At 27.6% G+C, this 17,855-nt stretch overlaps 3 protein-coding genes and 2 long non-coding RNA genes across 11 annotated transcripts in view; 3 read left to right on the top strand and 2 right to left on the bottom strand.

Annotated features, from left to right (window-relative positions):
* Nucleotides 1-2,865: 2,865 nt before the first annotated feature.
* On the top strand, nucleotides 2,866-7,058 carry LOC100748144 (RAD50-interacting protein 1). Its single transcript, XM_003493545.4, has 12 exons — nucleotides 2,866-3,213; nucleotides 3,334-3,572; nucleotides 3,638-3,811; nucleotides 3,880-4,014; nucleotides 4,109-4,370; nucleotides 4,459-4,684; nucleotides 4,821-4,986; nucleotides 5,160-5,325; nucleotides 5,399-5,619; nucleotides 6,136-6,301; nucleotides 6,381-6,514; nucleotides 6,811-7,058. The coding sequence occupies exons 1-12, from the start codon at nucleotides 3,085-3,087 to the stop codon at nucleotides 6,992-6,994; spliced, it is 2,202 nt and encodes a 733-aa protein (XP_003493593.1). The 5' UTR covers nucleotides 2,866-3,084; the 3' UTR covers nucleotides 6,995-7,058.
* Nucleotides 7,059-7,131: 73 nt separating this feature from the next.
* On the bottom strand, nucleotides 7,132-16,160 carry LOC100748268 (WD repeat-containing protein 81). 4 transcript variants are annotated; one of them, XM_033323747.1, is made up of 24 exons: nucleotides 16,022-16,160; nucleotides 15,681-15,918; nucleotides 15,182-15,338; nucleotides 14,823-15,078; nucleotides 14,577-14,739; nucleotides 14,075-14,488; nucleotides 13,791-13,991; nucleotides 13,556-13,701; nucleotides 13,290-13,477; nucleotides 12,632-13,212; nucleotides 11,981-12,402; nucleotides 11,501-11,794; nucleotides 11,017-11,177; nucleotides 10,267-10,941; nucleotides 10,011-10,186; nucleotides 9,857-9,929; nucleotides 9,649-9,733; nucleotides 9,399-9,528; nucleotides 9,150-9,321; nucleotides 8,631-9,040; nucleotides 7,902-8,195; nucleotides 7,683-7,832; nucleotides 7,508-7,614; nucleotides 7,132-7,414 (listed from the first exon to the last, which is right to left on the bottom strand). In XM_033323747.1, the coding sequence occupies exons 2-24, from the start codon at nucleotides 15,894-15,896 to the stop codon at nucleotides 7,183-7,185; spliced, it is 5,703 nt and encodes a 1,900-aa protein (XP_033179638.1). In that variant the 5' UTR covers nucleotides 15,897-15,918; nucleotides 16,022-16,160; the 3' UTR covers nucleotides 7,132-7,182. The 4 variants fall into 4 exon arrangements, with proteins under 4 accessions (XP_033179638.1, XP_033179637.1, XP_024226973.1 ...); XM_033323746.1 differs by having other exon boundaries at nucleotides 8,631-8,995; nucleotides 9,649-9,929; XM_012391806.3 differs by having other exon boundaries at nucleotides 7,183-7,414; nucleotides 9,649-9,929.
* Nucleotides 7,809-8,264, top strand: LOC117152350. The gene is made up of 2 exons (XR_004462699.1): nucleotides 7,809-7,950; nucleotides 8,018-8,264. It is a non-coding gene; the product is annotated as an uncharacterized LOC117152350 (long non-coding RNA).
* Nucleotides 16,161-16,247: 87 nt separating the features above from the next.
* LOC117152351 lies at nucleotides 16,248-16,974 on the top strand. The gene is made up of 2 exons (XR_004462700.1): nucleotides 16,248-16,381; nucleotides 16,679-16,974. It is a non-coding gene; the product is annotated as an uncharacterized LOC117152351 (long non-coding RNA).
* The window catches only part of LOC100748384 (eIF-2-alpha kinase GCN2), a 31,428-nt gene continuing 30,310 nt past the window's right edge, over nucleotides 16,738-17,855 (bottom strand). For all 4 annotated transcript variants that reach the window (XM_012391801.3, XM_033323749.1, XM_033323748.1 and 1 more), the window contains one exon: nucleotides 16,738-16,983. In XM_012391801.3, the coding sequence (XP_012247224.1) occupies nucleotides 16,857-16,983 (127 nt within the window). In that variant the 3' untranslated portion in view covers nucleotides 16,738-16,856. The remainder of the gene's footprint in view (nucleotides 16,984-17,855) is intronic.

Below are 17,855 nucleotides of genomic sequence, written 5' to 3' on the forward strand. Positions count from 1 at the left end.
GTATTTTATGTATACTACACATAGATGTACAGTTTCTCGTACTTATATTCATGTGCCCTTTAAAACAAAAAAAGTAACTTTTTTAAAATTGGATTGAACGATTCGAGTTTTTGGACAAGTTGGATGAATAAGTTTCCTAATTAGACTTGTAGAGGATGAGGTAGCTCAAATATCAATATTATACTCTAAGTGTCGTGAGCACTTTATTTGTAATGCCTCGATACAAAGCACAAATCCAGATATATAATTAATCGGAATAAATACGCGCGTGTGTCGAGAAACTTCGTATACACTTTGATGCGTTGATATGCTTACTCTTCGATTGCTAAACTCTCTCCTCGTCAATTCGCTCGTTTATTTATACTGGTCAGAGGACAGTCGGAAAGTTTGATCTCGACTGCGTTTGACGCTTGAAAGTAACGGCGACATTATTTTGCTCGGAGTTTGATTATTAATACAATATGTGTGTGTCCTACGATATTGATGCTCCGAGGCAAAACAACAATAAGATTTGAATTTATTAGCGTGCCGCTGCAGACTAATTTCCCTGTAATGAAAATTTAAGAAATATATTTTGTAGATTTGTCAGTTATACAGGGTGGTTTGTAACTGGTGGTACAAGCGGAAAGGGGGTGATTCTACGCAAAAAAGAAATCGAAAATATAGAACAAACATTTTTTTTTTAATTTTTCCATCGAGACAACGATCTACAGTGAGATCCGTTATAACGAGACGCGATAAAGTGCACGCGTACCGAGCGAAAATTCAAAGTGGATTTTCTCGAAGACAAAGCCTCAAACGAAAAATTTGTATTGTATATTTTCGACTTCTTTTTTCGCGTAGAATCGCCCCCTTTCCGCTTGTATCACCAATTACCAATCACCCTGTATTGCATACTGAAAATTCCATCGAAATCGATTAACGCTGCTATTAGCTACAAACGGTTAAAAATGATGAGAATTGCAGTTTTTCACGACATTGGGTCTATACCTTACAACTGTAATAAATCCAAAGATTCTTACGTCTTTCGATGTATATCGCTTGTTTACGCAACAAGCGATATCGGTGAAATTTTCAGCATGTAGTATAGCTGTAACTGACATAAACCGTATTTTTTTAATTTTGATTACAGGCTCAGATAAAAAGATTGCAAAAAGAAATCTCTGTAACTATAATTTTCTTCGCGATTCCGATCAATTGCAATTGTTTCAAAAATTTTTTACACGTCATTTAGTAAATTACTTCATCTAACTTCTAAAAAGGCTCAGCCTCCAAGTTTTAAAGAGTAGACGAATAGGATAAGTGTGAGTAGGTGCCTAATGTCTCTTTCGTTTCAGACTAATTTGATATAAAAATGCCTCTTACCCTTTGAGAACGACATGAAATTTACTAGATGCACTTATGACATACAATCTATAATCATAAAAACTTAATACTAAAAATTTTTTTATATAAAATCCTGATATTGTCGTGAAATATGATAATTTTTCAATTAGGTTAACCAATCGATATTTTCTACAAATGATTTCTATCGGATCGGACATCGAATGGCAATTATTTATTGATCATAAATAATGAAAGACAAATAACGGAAGAATTAACTATACGCGATTCAAATGGTGACTAATTGATTATATTAAATATTTCTGTATCTGATTTAAATTGAAATTAATTTCCGTCCAGATGTTGTTTGCGACATTTTATAAAATAAAATATTTTTATGCGCACTATATATTCTCCTATTTCATATATTTTTATCGAAGGTTCTTTTTATTCTTTCTTAATTAGAAAAAAAATATAGGTATAGTAGTAATTAGTGACTACGTGTGCACATGATTTAATAATTATACACTAAGGTGATCGTAACTTCTAAGAATCACTTTATATTGAATTGTATGTGAAATGTAGGTATTTACCATAAAATAGTAAATACTTTGCATATGGATATTTTATTGCAGCGAAAATAGTTATTGACTAAATACAAAAAGCGAAACTTCCATTCTAGCCCATATTGTAGTCTTTCACGTATTTTAATAATATAATTTGTACATAAATCTTTTTGTTCTTTTAAGTTTCACATCAAAATCGGAGTAATATTTTTTTTAAACAGCTGTAAAACCTTTATCATAGTATATTTGTATTTGAAGTACTATATTATAGTATTAAAGTACTATATTATAGTATATTTGAATTTGAAGTACATTTCATGTTTTATAAAATGTATTTAATTGATAATTATATGTAAATTTGAGTATGTTGTATAAAATAAAACCATTTTCATGAGATAGAAAAAGTGAAATAATTGGTTCCCTAAAAGAACTATTCATTTCCCAATGGAAGATAAATGGAAGAAAATGATATAACAATTCTTTTAAAAATTCATGATACGAAGAGAAATTATTAAAAAACCAAAAGCAATGATCGATTACAATTATATCAGAAGTAAATTAAACATATCATAATATTTGCAAAATTATGAAATAGTCAAAGAACATGGAAAAACTTTTATTACAAAATATTTAATATATTTATTAAATTAAACAATCTGGAACAATCTGGAACAGTCTGGAAGAAAAAGCTTTAACTTCTACCAAATTCTATATATATACATACATGTGTACGTATAATATCATGTACATCATACATTACATAAAGACAAATTTTTATTGCAATACAATATTTTTGATAATTCAATAATAGATTTTATTTTATTTAAATAAAATGTTATAACCTATAAATATATATATATACATATGTATATAAATGATGTTTTACAAGTTTAGAAATAATAACATCAAATATTTCAAACATAGCAAATTGAAATGTTTGCACTTATTAAATAATATTTCTGAATAGCTTCGATTGTTAAATAAAAGTATGACATTAATTATGAATTAAAATAACAATTGACTCGAAGTAAATGAAAACAATAAAACTGTGAAAAATTGCTATGAATTGTTCTAAATCATAATCGGTATAGTAGCGTATTTAAGTACACGTACATATGTCACAAAATTAGGTATCATAACCTTAAACTGTCAAACTTTTAATGTACATATTGTAGAATATTTACAGTGTAACATTATGGTTGATGCAAAGGAAACAATTATACAAAAATTTAATATGGAATTAGGAAATGATCTGAAAGGGCTTAATAAAATATACGAATTTCACCAATCCCTTAATGCACAGAAAAATGAAATTGAAAAGTCGGTATGTATTTAAAAATATATTATTATTTTAGGACTTTGCCAAAGATAATATATACTTTTACATGTCTTCGCAAACATAGTGCAAAAGATGTTTTTAGTTATTGGTCTTTTAAATTTTTAGTTATCAATGGCATCGACTGAAGCTCCGTCAAAAGTAAAGGCAGTTATAGAAAGTGTTGAAAAAATTAGTGTTGAATTTCAACAATTGGAAGAAAATTCTGCAGAGTTCAGAGGTAACATACAAGAAACAATGCAAGAAAATGATAAAAGTTTTGAAATGCAAAAAATTATTAACGTTATAAGTTATTTGGATAAATCTTTATCATATCTAAATTTCATAAAATATGTTGAAAATATTAGGTAAATTATTATTCAACTATTTATATTTTACAATTATTTAAAACTTTAAAAGATTATGATTTTAGTGATGAAATACAAGTATCTCTGACAAATGGTGATGACGAATCAACTATTTCATTATATGCGGACCTTACAAATATTAGTTGTCAACTACGATCATCAAATTGTCATTATCTCCAAAATTATGTCAAAGAAACTCTTCACTTTTGGCATAACCTTATAAAGGATAAATTGTCCAAGTATGCAATATGTATATATGTATTTATGTATGTATATGTGATTAATTATACATAATAATAATTTTCAGAGAATATAATGATATACTAAAAACATTAAAGTGGCCCTTTTGTGGCAGTAATGCAAATACATTACATACTCCTATGCCAGAAACATTAATAAAATTTAAAATACTTACAGAATATTTATTGCACTTACAATTACCGTATCCTTAGAAAGCATAAATTTTATTTTCGTATTTTATTAAGTTTATCTATGTTGTTGGAATAGATATATTTCATCTTTGACTAAATGTATAGAGAAGAATCTGCAAAGTCTGTGGTAACATCAGTTTTATTAACTGATTTTACTCCTGTGAGTTTACCAATTTCATTGCTAGTACGGCCACTTAGACAAAGATTTATATATCATTTCACAGGTTCTAAGTTAACAAATCGGCAAGATAAACCTGAATGGTTCTTTACTCAAATATTAACTTGGATTAAAGATCATGTTCAGTGGGTCCAGAAAAATGTACAACCTGCTGCAAATTCAATAGGTCTCAATTATATAGATATGAAGGTAATATACAATTGAATATACATTGTTTTTATTGTTATTTACACATTGAAACATAGAATAAAATTTTGTATATATTCTGTCGTGATAGGTCGAGTTCATGCGAGCTTTAATACAATTAGCAGTTGAAAAACTACATTCTGAATTATCGATAGTGCAGTACGATGATGCCTTATTTGCTCATTTGGTTGATGAAGCTTTAGGTTTTGAACGGGAATTGAGAGAGACGTTATTTTATCCTTCAACTCAACCAGCTACTGTTTTTGTACTTACACAAGCTCATATTTTTGTAAAGTGGATTAACATGGAAAAAAAATGTAATGTTATAAAATGTTTTTTTATTATTTTTTATTTAAGCAATCATTTATTTAATATATTATAATTTCATATGAAATGTTAAATTAATTTTTTATTAAAATGGTTTTAAACATTTTATTCGTATTATATTATCAGATGCAACCGAAAAAATGGATGCCATTTTGAGTTCAAATACAGCTTGGGACAAATTACCAAGCTCCGATACTGATGATATGAAAGTAACTGAATGTGCAGATGCTTTTTTAACGCTTCTCACGACAATTTCTGATAGGTATAAGCATTTACCTCAACCAGGGCACAGGTAAGTGGATAATATATACGATCATTCATACAATAAAATTATATTGTGCAATTATATATATACATATATAAGTACATACTTGAAAAGTATCTTGAATATCTTGAAAAATGTTTCGGACAAAAGCTATTGACATAAAATTTTTGAACATGTACATGAATTTTTTATTTTTGCAGGTTACAGTTTCTTGAACTACAATTAGAATTAATTGACGACTGGAGAGTAAGATTGCTTCAATTATTACATGAAAATTATGAAGATCCTTTAACATCTCTTATGCCATGTATTCTTAATACATTACATTATGTGGCAACTGTTTTAGAAGAGTGGGGTGTAACAGTAGTAAGTATTTTATATATAAAATACATGTTTCAGAGAGATATTTTTTATATATTATCTAATTTCTTATTTCTAGCATTTTTTGCAATTATACTTCTTCAAGCAACAGTTTGAAACAGTTGAAACTGCTACATTGAAAGGAAATGATATTACTACAAACGTAGGAGAAGTTGAAGGTTCTGTATTTGATGAAGCTGTTGCTCTCTTAAGAAGATTAGAAAAGAAATTAATAAATGAAATTAGTGATTCTGTATCTTTAGATGTAAAAGCAAAAAGCAGACCATATAGAACAGATAAGTACGGATGTTCAATACCAAATTTATTTATATATTATTATGTATGTAAAAATAACAGTTTAATATTTACGTATGAAGTGAAAAAATGTTCATTGTAGAGAAGTTTAGGGTTTTAATTATCGCATATTTTTTTTATATTGACACTAAATCTTTTACTCTGAATTTTTTAAATTTAGATTTGGTAAGAAAATTGCTTTTTAATTATTATGTCTTTTACATTATAATGTTAAATGTTAATAATTATTAACAATAATGGAACATTAAATATGAAAGTAAGAATAATGTAATGAAGACAAGTAACACATTTTTCTAAAGTATAGTTTTAAATAAGTTAACTATTTATTATAGTAACAGATAAAGTTCTTTTTTAACATTATTTTGTATCATGTTAATTTTTTAAATATTTGTATGTAAACGTACATAAATATTAAGTATTTCATTATGTATAATTACATATACAAAGTTACATACAGAGTTTCTAGGAATATAAAATTAATTTGGATCATATTTTCTACAGATGGTTTGCAATGCAGTCCACTAAAGAAATTGTTTCTTTGTCTGTGACACCAAGTGGCTATTCCATGTTTCAAGAATTAGCAACACAACTTAATCTGTTGCACAACACACTTGCTTTGCCACTATTTCAGCAAGCTTGGAAAACTTTAGCTTCACAATTCGATCAAGTTAGATATAAATTATGAAATTATTTTAAAAACTAACGTTATATTAAGTATTTATACAAATAGATATTTTTTATTGCAGTTTATTTTAGAAGAAGTTGTTCTAGTAAATCATTTTAACATGGGTGGAGCTGAACAATTACAATATGACATTTTCAGAAACTTGTTTCCATTATTTGGCCTATATATTAGTGAACCAGAATCATATTTTCCTTTGTAAGTAACAGATAATTATGATATTATCTATAGAGAGGGAAGGGGGGAGTGAGAGAGAAAGAGAAAGAGAGAGAGAGAGAACATGAAATATCTGAATATGCAAATTTCTTTTGAAAACATTTTAATTCTTTAATACTTAAATCTGACAAATTACAAATTTATTGCACTATACTGTTTATTTTATTAGCATAAGGAATTTGTATATTTTGTTTCAAACATACCTTCTTTCCTTACACTATGTAGTATACATATATGTTTAATATTCTGTATATTTAATTGTCCAAATAATATTTCAGGATTAAAGAAGCATGCATTCTATTAAATATCATGTTAGGTTCAGCGATGTTACTTGTTGAAGCTCTGAACAATGAGGACGAACTTGCTGGACGCGAGATACTAGCAGATCTTGGTATCTATAAAATGTCCCCTGAACTTGCTTTAAAAATAATTGGAACAAGGACAGACATAACCTATGTATAAAATTTTTTCCTTATGCTATGTCATAAAAAATGAAATTATTTAATTTTGTATATAGTATACTACATCCTTTTTAAAAATGATGAATAGACATTAATGCTTTAATTAAATTTGTAAAATTGTATATTTAAATTATTAAATTTATGTATATATATTAATTTATATTTAAAGGTCATATGTATATATAGTATTTAACAAATTAATGTTATTCCACCATTATCTGCTCCTAATAGCAATAATCTATTAAGAGGGAGAACCGCCATTGTCGTAAGGAGACCTTTGAAAGTATCAGACTTTAATTTTGATGATGAAAATGAAGCTGTTGTTTCTATGGATGTGTAAACTCCTATCCGATTTGCAGTTGTTCCTATAACTAATTCTTGTTCATACGTAGTCATGCAATGAACTGGTTCTGTGGAGCCCCTAAAAATTAAAAATATAAAATTTATTTCTTTATTCAAATATATTTAAAACGACAACTTTGATCATGTAATAAAAGATAACATCTTATTTTACTTCATATGAAATTTTAGTTTCCCATCTAGTGCACTCCATACAGCAATAGTTTCATCTAGTGAAGAACTAATTAATGTAGTTTCATTAATTGCCTCTAATTGTAATATCTGAAAGAAGAGCAATTAAGTATTTCTATATTGAATATTTTTATGATCATGTTTTAGAAATAACACACTTCACATTCATGGCCTTTCCAAGATGCAATAATAAGTCCAGTACGAATATCTAAAATTGTTAAAAAACCTGATGCTTGACCCAATGCTACCCAATAACCACTAGGTGCTACTGCAATACATCGAATCAAACCTGTTGGATTTACAGATACCTGAAGAAAAAGGAAATAATTATTTTATTAAATAGCTTATAATGGCATACTTAATATGATAATACTTACTTTCATTTCATTGACATACTGAAATGTTCTACAATCAATAACTCTCAGAGTAATATCAGTTGTACCCACAAGTAAAGTTGTACATGGGGGAGGACTTGCAGCTAGTGTATTTACAGGGACTGGACGTGAGCTTTCTGGACATCCAAGAAGGGAACCCATAAAAGGATCCCAGCAATGAATTGTGCCATCACAGGTAACTACATATCGTAAAGATTCTAGGAATGTAAGGGCAAGGATCGACTTTTTATGTCCAGTATAAGTATACTGACAGGACGTGACAGTGTTTCCATCCCCCTATTGATAAAATATGCTACTTAAGTGTAAGCTCTTTTTATATATATAAAATATATGTCTCTATATCTATTAATATAAGATTTTTATATTGAATACCACTAATATTCTATTATTATAATATTTTCTACATTAATTGATATAATCTTATTACTTTAATTTTCTTTGTTTTTATTTATTTTCTTTTTTTTTTAAATTTCTTTTATTATGAAAGATTTCTCTGCCTGTTTGTCTTTCTCTTGGCATTATTCCAAAGTCATAGTACAAACAGAAAGAAAATGATTTCTAATGTAAAAGTAGATTGAAAATATAGAAAAGGTTTTATTTTATGTTTTTAATTTACTTTCACGTAAGAAGTCACCTCCGTTTCAGATGTATCACGATTTTAGAATTACATTGCATACGTTTAGGATTGGTATAACATATGTATAATTTTACCTGACTTCTTAAACTCCATAATTTCACAGTCTTATCTCTTCCTCCACTCATGAAACTATTCTCATTATCTAACACATACAGGCATCTAATACTATTAGTATGACCGCTGAAAGTTTGGAGTTTTATTTGTTTTATATTAAATGCTGTATCTTTTTCTGATCTTCCAATTTCATGTTCCCAATATGCTAACCAATTTCCTCGTAACTGTCTTCCATTTGATAAAGAACAATTTGCTTCACGATTAGATATTATGTTTTCTGAAGTAACATAATCCCCAGCGTCATTCGTTTGCACAGCAAACCTATTTCCCACAATTGATATATTTTCAAAATTAACTGCATCTTTATTTTTTATTTCCGTATTTCCTGTTACATTATAATTGTTGTATGATGTATTATACTTGTTATCATCTTTAAAAGAATTGAAAGATACATTAAATTAAAGATCTTAAGTAAAAAGATCTATAAAAACTGTAAAAAGAGGGAAGTAAAAATAAATGGAATATAATATAGAATATACCAGTGTTAAAAATCGTTTTTGTTTCTTGCTCATATTTATGACATAAATTGCGTATATGTTCATGATTTTTAAGTATTTGTTCCATTACTTCACTATCAATACATTTATAAAAGAGCATATATGTTTTATGAGCAAATTCTGTTGTAAATACAGCTTTTAGTTCTTCAAGTGCCTAAATATATGTTGGATATCTAATAAACTGCAGTAACTATTAAATATAAAAATTTATTAAATAATATCTTTAGTTACCTTATTCTTTTGAGTATCAGCGGCATCTATATTTTCTACAACTGGGGGAGAATAAGAATCAGCAACATCTTGATTAAAATTTGTTTGAGGTCCCAGAATATCTCTATTATCTTCATTTAAAATCTTTACACTATAAAAATACATATATCCATATATTATACTTTTATTATAGTAGAACATATGATTCTCTCATATGTTTATGTATTTGTTATGTTTAAAATAATATTAAAATATGTAATGTAATATGTACCTTATAAAGTGCTCACTTATTGTCTTTTGGTGAATCTCATCCTTAACATTTTCTGTAACATCTTGATTAAATGATTTATCAAATGCTAAAAAAAAACGTTGAATAGGTACAGCTAAATGATTTCTTGTAATGACACTACCCAATCGTAAACTAAACATAAATAAAGTTTCTAAACATTTTTCTGTCATTATCGAACGTGCGATTATACCATTGGGAAAAGTGAATCTTGTGGATGATAATATACGAACTGTAGGATACAGTATTGCTTTCACGATTGGTTCCTAAAATGGAAAATGGGAAATGGGTATATTGTCAAATATGCACTGTTCAGTGTTAAAAAACTTGTACAATATTTATCATACATGAAGTATATCCATCAGTACTGCGTCACTAAGATATGGCGTAATATGGTTTAAAAGGGTTAAACATGAAATAAGTCCCCCTTCTAAATTTTGTGTCAACTTTCTTTTACAAAGTGCTAGAAGTTCTACCATGTGTGCAAAATATTGCAATACTATAATTTGTTCTCCATATAAACCTATATAAATATTTAAATTAGTTTCATTTTTAGAACTTTAAGTTGGTGATTACATACATAAATTATACAAATAAAATAACCTGCAATAGCTGCAAGGCATTCCAACACTTTATTAGCATTATGATCACCAAGTAAAACTTTCTTATTCCAGGGAATACCTTCAATAAACAAGGAAGTATCATCGGTTATTGTTAAGTTCTCTTTCCCAGTGTAACATAATGTAAGCATCCTCAATAAATTTCGTGATAAATATCGGGCAGTAAGCACGGGACCAAGTCGATGAGACAACCAGATAATAGATTCAGCACTCATTTCAGATGTTGTGCACTCATTCGATGTAGACTTTTGATAAGTGTGATCCAATTGGATATTTTCATGTTCTGCAGTGCTAGATTTATTAACATCCATTTTTAATATTGCAGAATTTTGTTCTTCAACTCCTATAGTACATGTTTCCTCAGAAGTATTAGTAGGATGGCCAAATCCACCATAAGTAAATTCATCATTAGAAGTCTTACTTCCAACATGACAACCAATATTACTAAACTCTGTCAGAGATTTACTGGAAGAATTGGATATTTTTGGTATAGGAATTGTTGGCGATTTAACAGATTTCAGTGGTGAAATTTTACTTCCCTCTTCATTTAAATCATCATTTAGATTCAAACTCAAATCAACATTTAGATCAATATCATATGTTGCACCAGAATTTAGAGATATCCAAGAACTTTCTTCTGTTTCCATTGTAAATACTTCTATAGTAAGGAAAGTACATAAAAATTTTTACAATTTTTTAGATATATGTATGTTTATTATATTTGATCGCTTACCCTCGACATCATTGTCAGCTGAATTTATATCACGTGCATAGTCACCAGTTATAGGTACAGGTGATAAAGTAATATTATGTTCTGAATCTGCAGAAAAATCCTCATCTAAAGGAGATAAAATTCCTTCTCCATCATTACATATCCCACTTAAATCACAACTCCTGTAAGAGGAAATAAACTCATCAGAAGCTATTCATATTAATGGATATATGTATACATATACGCTGGTATAGTATGTTTAGTAGGGAGTCAATTAATACACTGCTGTTAATATTAATATTAAGAATAACTTACACCGGGATGCTTTGAGTATACAAATTCTGTAATACTGGACAGTGAAAGTCTCAAGTCTAACTATATATGCATGTTGTGTATATATTGATTTAAATTAATTTCCTTTTAAAATTATGTAATTTTTGTTAGAACTATTTTACTGTAATATAATTGTTATATATTTAAAAATTTTGTATGTGATTTTTCTTACTTGAGATTGCCAGTTTTATGAATATATGTTGAAGATCCTTGCACATAATCTCTGTAGCCTCCAACTGCTTCCACAAGAGGTGCAATAAAATTTTCCAAAAATCGTCGTAAACCCAATCTTACCATAAGCTTAAGCAAGAAATTTCTATGATATAAACGCGTAGTTTTCAATTTTGCTATTAATCCTGAAGGGAGAATATCAGCATGAGCAAAATTATCTATAAAGGAACCATTTTCATATAATTTCATAATGGATAAAAGGAATGTTTGTGCAGTATCTCGAGGACCCAATGCTCTGGAAAAATACCAATTATACAATACATTAAAAAAAATAGTAAGTTAGAAAAAGATTAAAATATTATAAATATCAAATATATCAAAGAAAGCTATTTAATTTTATTATAAAGTATAATATTTTATAATGAATATTTGAACATTCATAAAAATGAACGAAAAATCTTATAATTTATAAATAACTTACTTAGCAATAGGATCAAATAAATGCCATGCAGCCAAAACAGCACTATAAGGTTCTTCCATTACTTGCTGTATATGAGGCATTATTAGCTCTAAATATGCTTCCCTTGCAACTCCAGTATGGAACAATACATGTTCTAATTCTCTTGCAATTGCTTTAACTTTACATTCACTGATCTTACAAAGGAATTTTGTTTTTGTCTTACATATAAAATCTATATCTTCTTCAGACTTCATTATAAAATTTAATTCACGAACTAAATTATTATATTCTTGTAACATTTCTACAATATTAAACAGATATTTATAATACTTGGAAAATGGAAATAAACTTCCAGAAAGTATTGGTTGTAAAAATTGATGTGCAGATGGTGGAGGTAGACCCATGTGTGTAATAGTTGGGTAACGAAAAGGCATATCAGTTACCTGAAAAATCACATAATATTATATAATTTTATTATACAATATAACTATATCTAATCTAATCAAAATATTACAAATTTATAACGTTATATATATATATATATATATATATATATTAATAATCTATTAATCAACATATAATAGATTAATATAATATAGAAAGAGATGAATACATAATATAAAGTAATGTCATTAAATATTTATTATAATAATTACTTAGAGAAATACTTACTTCTATGTTATCAATATCGTAACTATTTGGTATAATATCAACTTGAAGTAATAAGGCAACAGCATTTCTTACACATTTAGGTAGACTATCAGCCGACATTTTCAAGATGTTTAAGCATGTAGCAAGTCTTTTTACAAATGATACTTTTTCAACATTCCATGTTGCTCGAAATTTGTTAGACAAAAATATTTCCAAAATTAAACAACCGAGAATTTGTTGTTCCTTAATACGTCCACTAGCCACAATTTGTTTGTAATTTGTGGATGACTCATGTAACTCAAATTGCGGTTTATAAACTTGAGAGCTTACTTTATTCATAAATGCATGCATAGTTTCCACATGCAAAATAGCTGTAACAGGGTTATAATCTTTTGGAAGAATTATTGTCTGACTTGTAGATTTATCTTGTTTAGCATTATCTTCAGTAGTGAGTAAAGAACCTCGAGAACGACTTAATAATCGACTTAAGACTAAAGGAGACGATCTCGATGTATTTATAATTGATGTTGGTAATTCTTCTTCTTCAAATCCAGAACTATGACCTTCATCATCACTAGTTCTATTCCCAGATTGATCACTTTCTATAATAAATTACTGTATTAGTTTTAGAAAGAAACAAAATTATGTCAAAAAATTGAAACTCTCATATTAGACATACTATACTTATTGATTGAGAAAGATGAGCGTAGTCGGGGTGGGATCTTACACCAGTAAGGTGAAGGAATGATTTTCTGAGGATGTGGTTGTGTAAAAAGTTGAACAATTCCAGAGTTAGTTAAAGTAGTATGATTGTCAACAAGTTGCAAACAGACGTTTTTAGATTTTACTGCTGCTGAACCGGATAATCTATAATGTAAAAAAATAAATAATAATAACATTAATATATGTTATCAATCAATGTTAGAATAAACAAGCAATATTTACTTATAACCAAAAGTTAGATCTATCCAGTGATGTAATCTTTCAGAAACATGAAAACTTTCTAAAGCTTCTCTATGTCTTTCAATAAAATCTTCTGGAGATGTCGCCCATCCAGGAATTTCTAAATCTGGCAAATCTTCATGAATGGACTGTAATTTTCAAATAGTTATATACATATTATACCTAATTACATATATTATGTAAACTATATTATGTAATTTTATTATTTTTATCTTGCCTTAAAAACTCTAGGATCAGTAAAAAATTGTGGTATACATTCATCTGGACTCCAGTCATGTAACCTTTGTATCGAGGCAGGATATTCACCTGGCACCCATTGTGATCGTACATATTTACAAAGGACAGATTTATTATAGCGACGAGAAAGATAAACGTAGTACGTGATTTCTGATAATACATCTGATACATGATGCCCCACCTGCAAATATTACGGAAATTATAATTAATTAAATAATTATTGTATCAAGTAATTTAATTGGTAAATATTGTTCATATACATACTTCAGTTGATTGTGAATCAAATGTTAAATCTAATTGTCTGTCACCTTTGTTCAATCGAAATTTAGATTTTGTCAAATCTCTCCAATTACCACCACATCTTGATGTAAAATCTGTGACCCAAGGCATTACATGATGACAACTTGGATCACCGTATCTTCTACCAGCCAAATTATTCAATGCAGTTAAATAATCATAATTACTAATACAATTATACACCCACATTTCACACAATTTTTCAATATTTGCATTTATTCCAAATTTAAAATTTTCTTGTACTATAGAATTTGATGAAATTGTATCTAAATTCTTTTTACAGCCATTAAAATTTTTTACTTTAATTTCCTGACTAGTAGAAACTTTGAAATGTTCATTTTCAGGTTTTATATATATATTGTCACTTACTTTTGGTAACACCTAACAATAAAATCTGGGAAAGTAGTTATAATTTCAATAGAAAATTAAATTAATAAAAGATATTTATAAAAATCTTGTGAATATTAACCTGAATAGTAAAATTATCCATAAGTAATATATCACTAAGGGTAATTTCACCTAATACTAAACCCCGATCATGTAAATCTCTAGATAATTGTAATAGCTGATATATTAAAAACAATGGTTTTCCATGACTCATACTTAAAGCAGCAGGACTGTACATTACACACCTTTAAAAGCAATAAATAATTAACAGATAATCAATTACAAAATTAATAAGAAATCACAGTTGGAATATATAATATGTACTTACTCACGGAGAGAATATTCTGCAGTTTGCTCATGTAATGTTAGAAAGGCAGATGTAGTTTCAATAGCAAACAATATTGGAAGAAGATTGCAATGTATTTCGGTTGGTGTACCAGGCAACACAGATACCACTGATCCATTTTGTATTTGTACCAAAGTACAACCATACATTTTTTGCAATACTTCTTGCATAATCCATATATCACTTACATTAGCAGTTATATTGTATTGTTCTCTATGTTCTATGCAATTCCATGGACCTGTACGTACAAATAAAAATGGACATATATATGTACATATAAAACCAAAAAAATAAATTTATTTTTCCAACATATAATTAGAGTAATTAATTGTATTACATACTGTAATACTTTTTATAACATTCTTTCCACAAATTTCTATAATTAGTTTCTGCAACATAGTGCATTAATTGTGAATATGTTAGATCTGAATGAGTATTTCCATTTATATTCCTTCCTCTTGGGAGTGGAACAGCATATTTATGCTGTTTTTCATAAATCTAGGAATTAAAATAATTATCACATATATCTCTAAAAATGTTATGGACTTTAATAATATAGATTACACAAAATACTTTTAATTATAGCTAATAATATCATAATTGAATCTAGCATATAGCAAAGTTGAATAAGAGTGTGAATAAGAAATCTATGTAAATCAATCTCATCTTGTGGTTGGCACGCAAAAATTAATAAAATATATATATATATCATAATTGCCATATTATTGTATTTATAACTTACAAAAGACAAAAAAGCTGTATAAATATTCCATCATAACTGAAAAAGTATTTAAAACAAATTAAAGAAGTTAGTGCCTTTATCTATATAAATTAACATACTCTAACATATATTCTTATCCAGTCTGGACCCAGATCGTCAAGTGTAGGATAAGCTGCAATTTCATCTTCACTTAATCGTTCGTGATTAATAAAAGAGATTGGACCTGTGTTAACTAAACTGGTTAACCAATTTTTATGAATGGTTAAACAAATTCTACCATCTATTACTTTTATATATTTTGTGGGTACCAGTAACTCTTTTGTCATTACATCCATTTTTTATCCTTATGGTTTATATCTACAAAGATAAAATTTTTCGATTTATATATTTTTCTGTTTAAATTTTTAAGTTTAAATAAAAAGAAATGTAATGTAACACTGTTTAATCGTTAAATTCATACCGTATCTGCACTATAATAAGGCGAAAAGTTAGTTCACTAAACATCTACTACGTATGTTTATTATTTTTGTCGTTTAACGCCAAACACAGCTGATTTGTATCAAATGAACAGCTGACACTAGACGCCATATTTAGATGCAATTTTGTAATACGTAATGATTGAAATCAAAGCTGAAATGTATTCAAAAATAACTTTCTATGCAGCGCGATTCTTTTTCTATTAAAATATTTCGTAAATTTTTTGTTACGCTTATTATATGTAATATTACGTATTATATTGTTCTAGAGCATAACCTATAATTTCCGCAAAAAGATATGCTTATACATATTATACAGAGCTTTACTCATGTCTGTATAATATGTAAGTATATATGTACATATATACTTACTTACAATGAATGGAAAATTTTTAATAATTTTTGTAATAATAAAAATGGAGAAGAAATTTGGTTATCATAGAATGAATTATAAACAAGTTTATTCTCAAATATCTTTTTATAACACCTTCCTCTATTTCAATTTTTTCAGTAATTAAAATGAAAATATTTTTAATTATATTGTATAATTATAATAACATATAAAATTGAAGATATAAACAATCAATCATATTCGTACGTATTTAAAATATTTATATTTATCTTACTTTCTTTCATTGCAGCTTTATTGAAAGGAAGACAAAGAAAGGTCTACAGAAATAAAAAATTTCAGAAAAATGAATGAATGTAAAAAAAGAATGATTTATTTTATTAAAAATCAGTTTGTAACTTTAGTTACAAATTTCTCCGTCTATGACATTTCATGTTCATATGTTCACGTTTTGTGTAGAAAAATTTAGTTTATAAGAGAGTCATATATTGATTATTGATTAAACTATATAGTATTAATACAGGTCTTTGTTTCTCTTTCCTTACTTCTTGCATTTCTTCACATATCTCCTTTATGTACTTTTTATGTCTTGGATGTCTAAAAGAGTAGACAAAAATTTTCATTAACAAAAATCTGTAAATTAGTTTTAAATAGATATTAACCCTTTGCAGTCGGCATATTTTTCTGGTGATATCAATTAATTGAAGTTTATATTTAATGTCACTTTTGACATAAAAAAATTATTTTGGGACAAATATATTTTATTGTATATTACTTATAGTGTACAAAAATTAACAAATTTTCATTTTGTAAAGTAATATTTGTTAAATCAGAGAAGTTAATCAATGATATTTGTTAAAACAATCACCGATATGGAGTTTCCGAGTACAAGTACTGCAATAGGTACATGTTTCTCATCTTCCTCCTGGGACTCTTCTGATCGAACTTACTGCACAATCTTGTTTACTTCCTGAACGAAGTATATGGAGTGTATTATTTAATTTAATTTCTGCATGTGAGATTGAAGGTTGCGTTCTAGATGAACGGCCTTGATTTTCTACTAATTGTATTTCTAACAATTCCACTAATTTGCAATTAGTAGTTCTATAGATTTTGTATGTGTTAGCGATTTTTTATGGTTATTTTATTTTATGGCTTTATATATTACATACAATTTGATAATGTACATTTCCATATCCTTCCCAAAATAACGATTTCTTGAGGAAACAGTAAATTGGTGCATATTGGTCAGCGCGATCTATTGCTCGTATTTTTTTCATATAATTTATAGCGATAATAGGCCTTGTTATACCTACTGTATCATCACAACATATATTTATTTTAATGGATTGTTTTCTTGCTTCATCATAGGTAATAAGAAAAGTTACAACTCGCTTGCGCTTTCGCGCAGAGTAATGTATTATTTCTCTTATATGCCACAGTAGACTTTCCCAAAAATTTAAGTTCTT

The sequence above is a fragment of the Bombus impatiens genome, unplaced genomic scaffold (assembly GCF_000188095.3).
Source record: "Bombus impatiens unplaced genomic scaffold, BIMP_2.2 scf_1213, whole genome shotgun sequence".
Taxonomy (NCBI): Eukaryota; Metazoa; Arthropoda; class Insecta; order Hymenoptera; family Apidae; genus Bombus; species Bombus impatiens.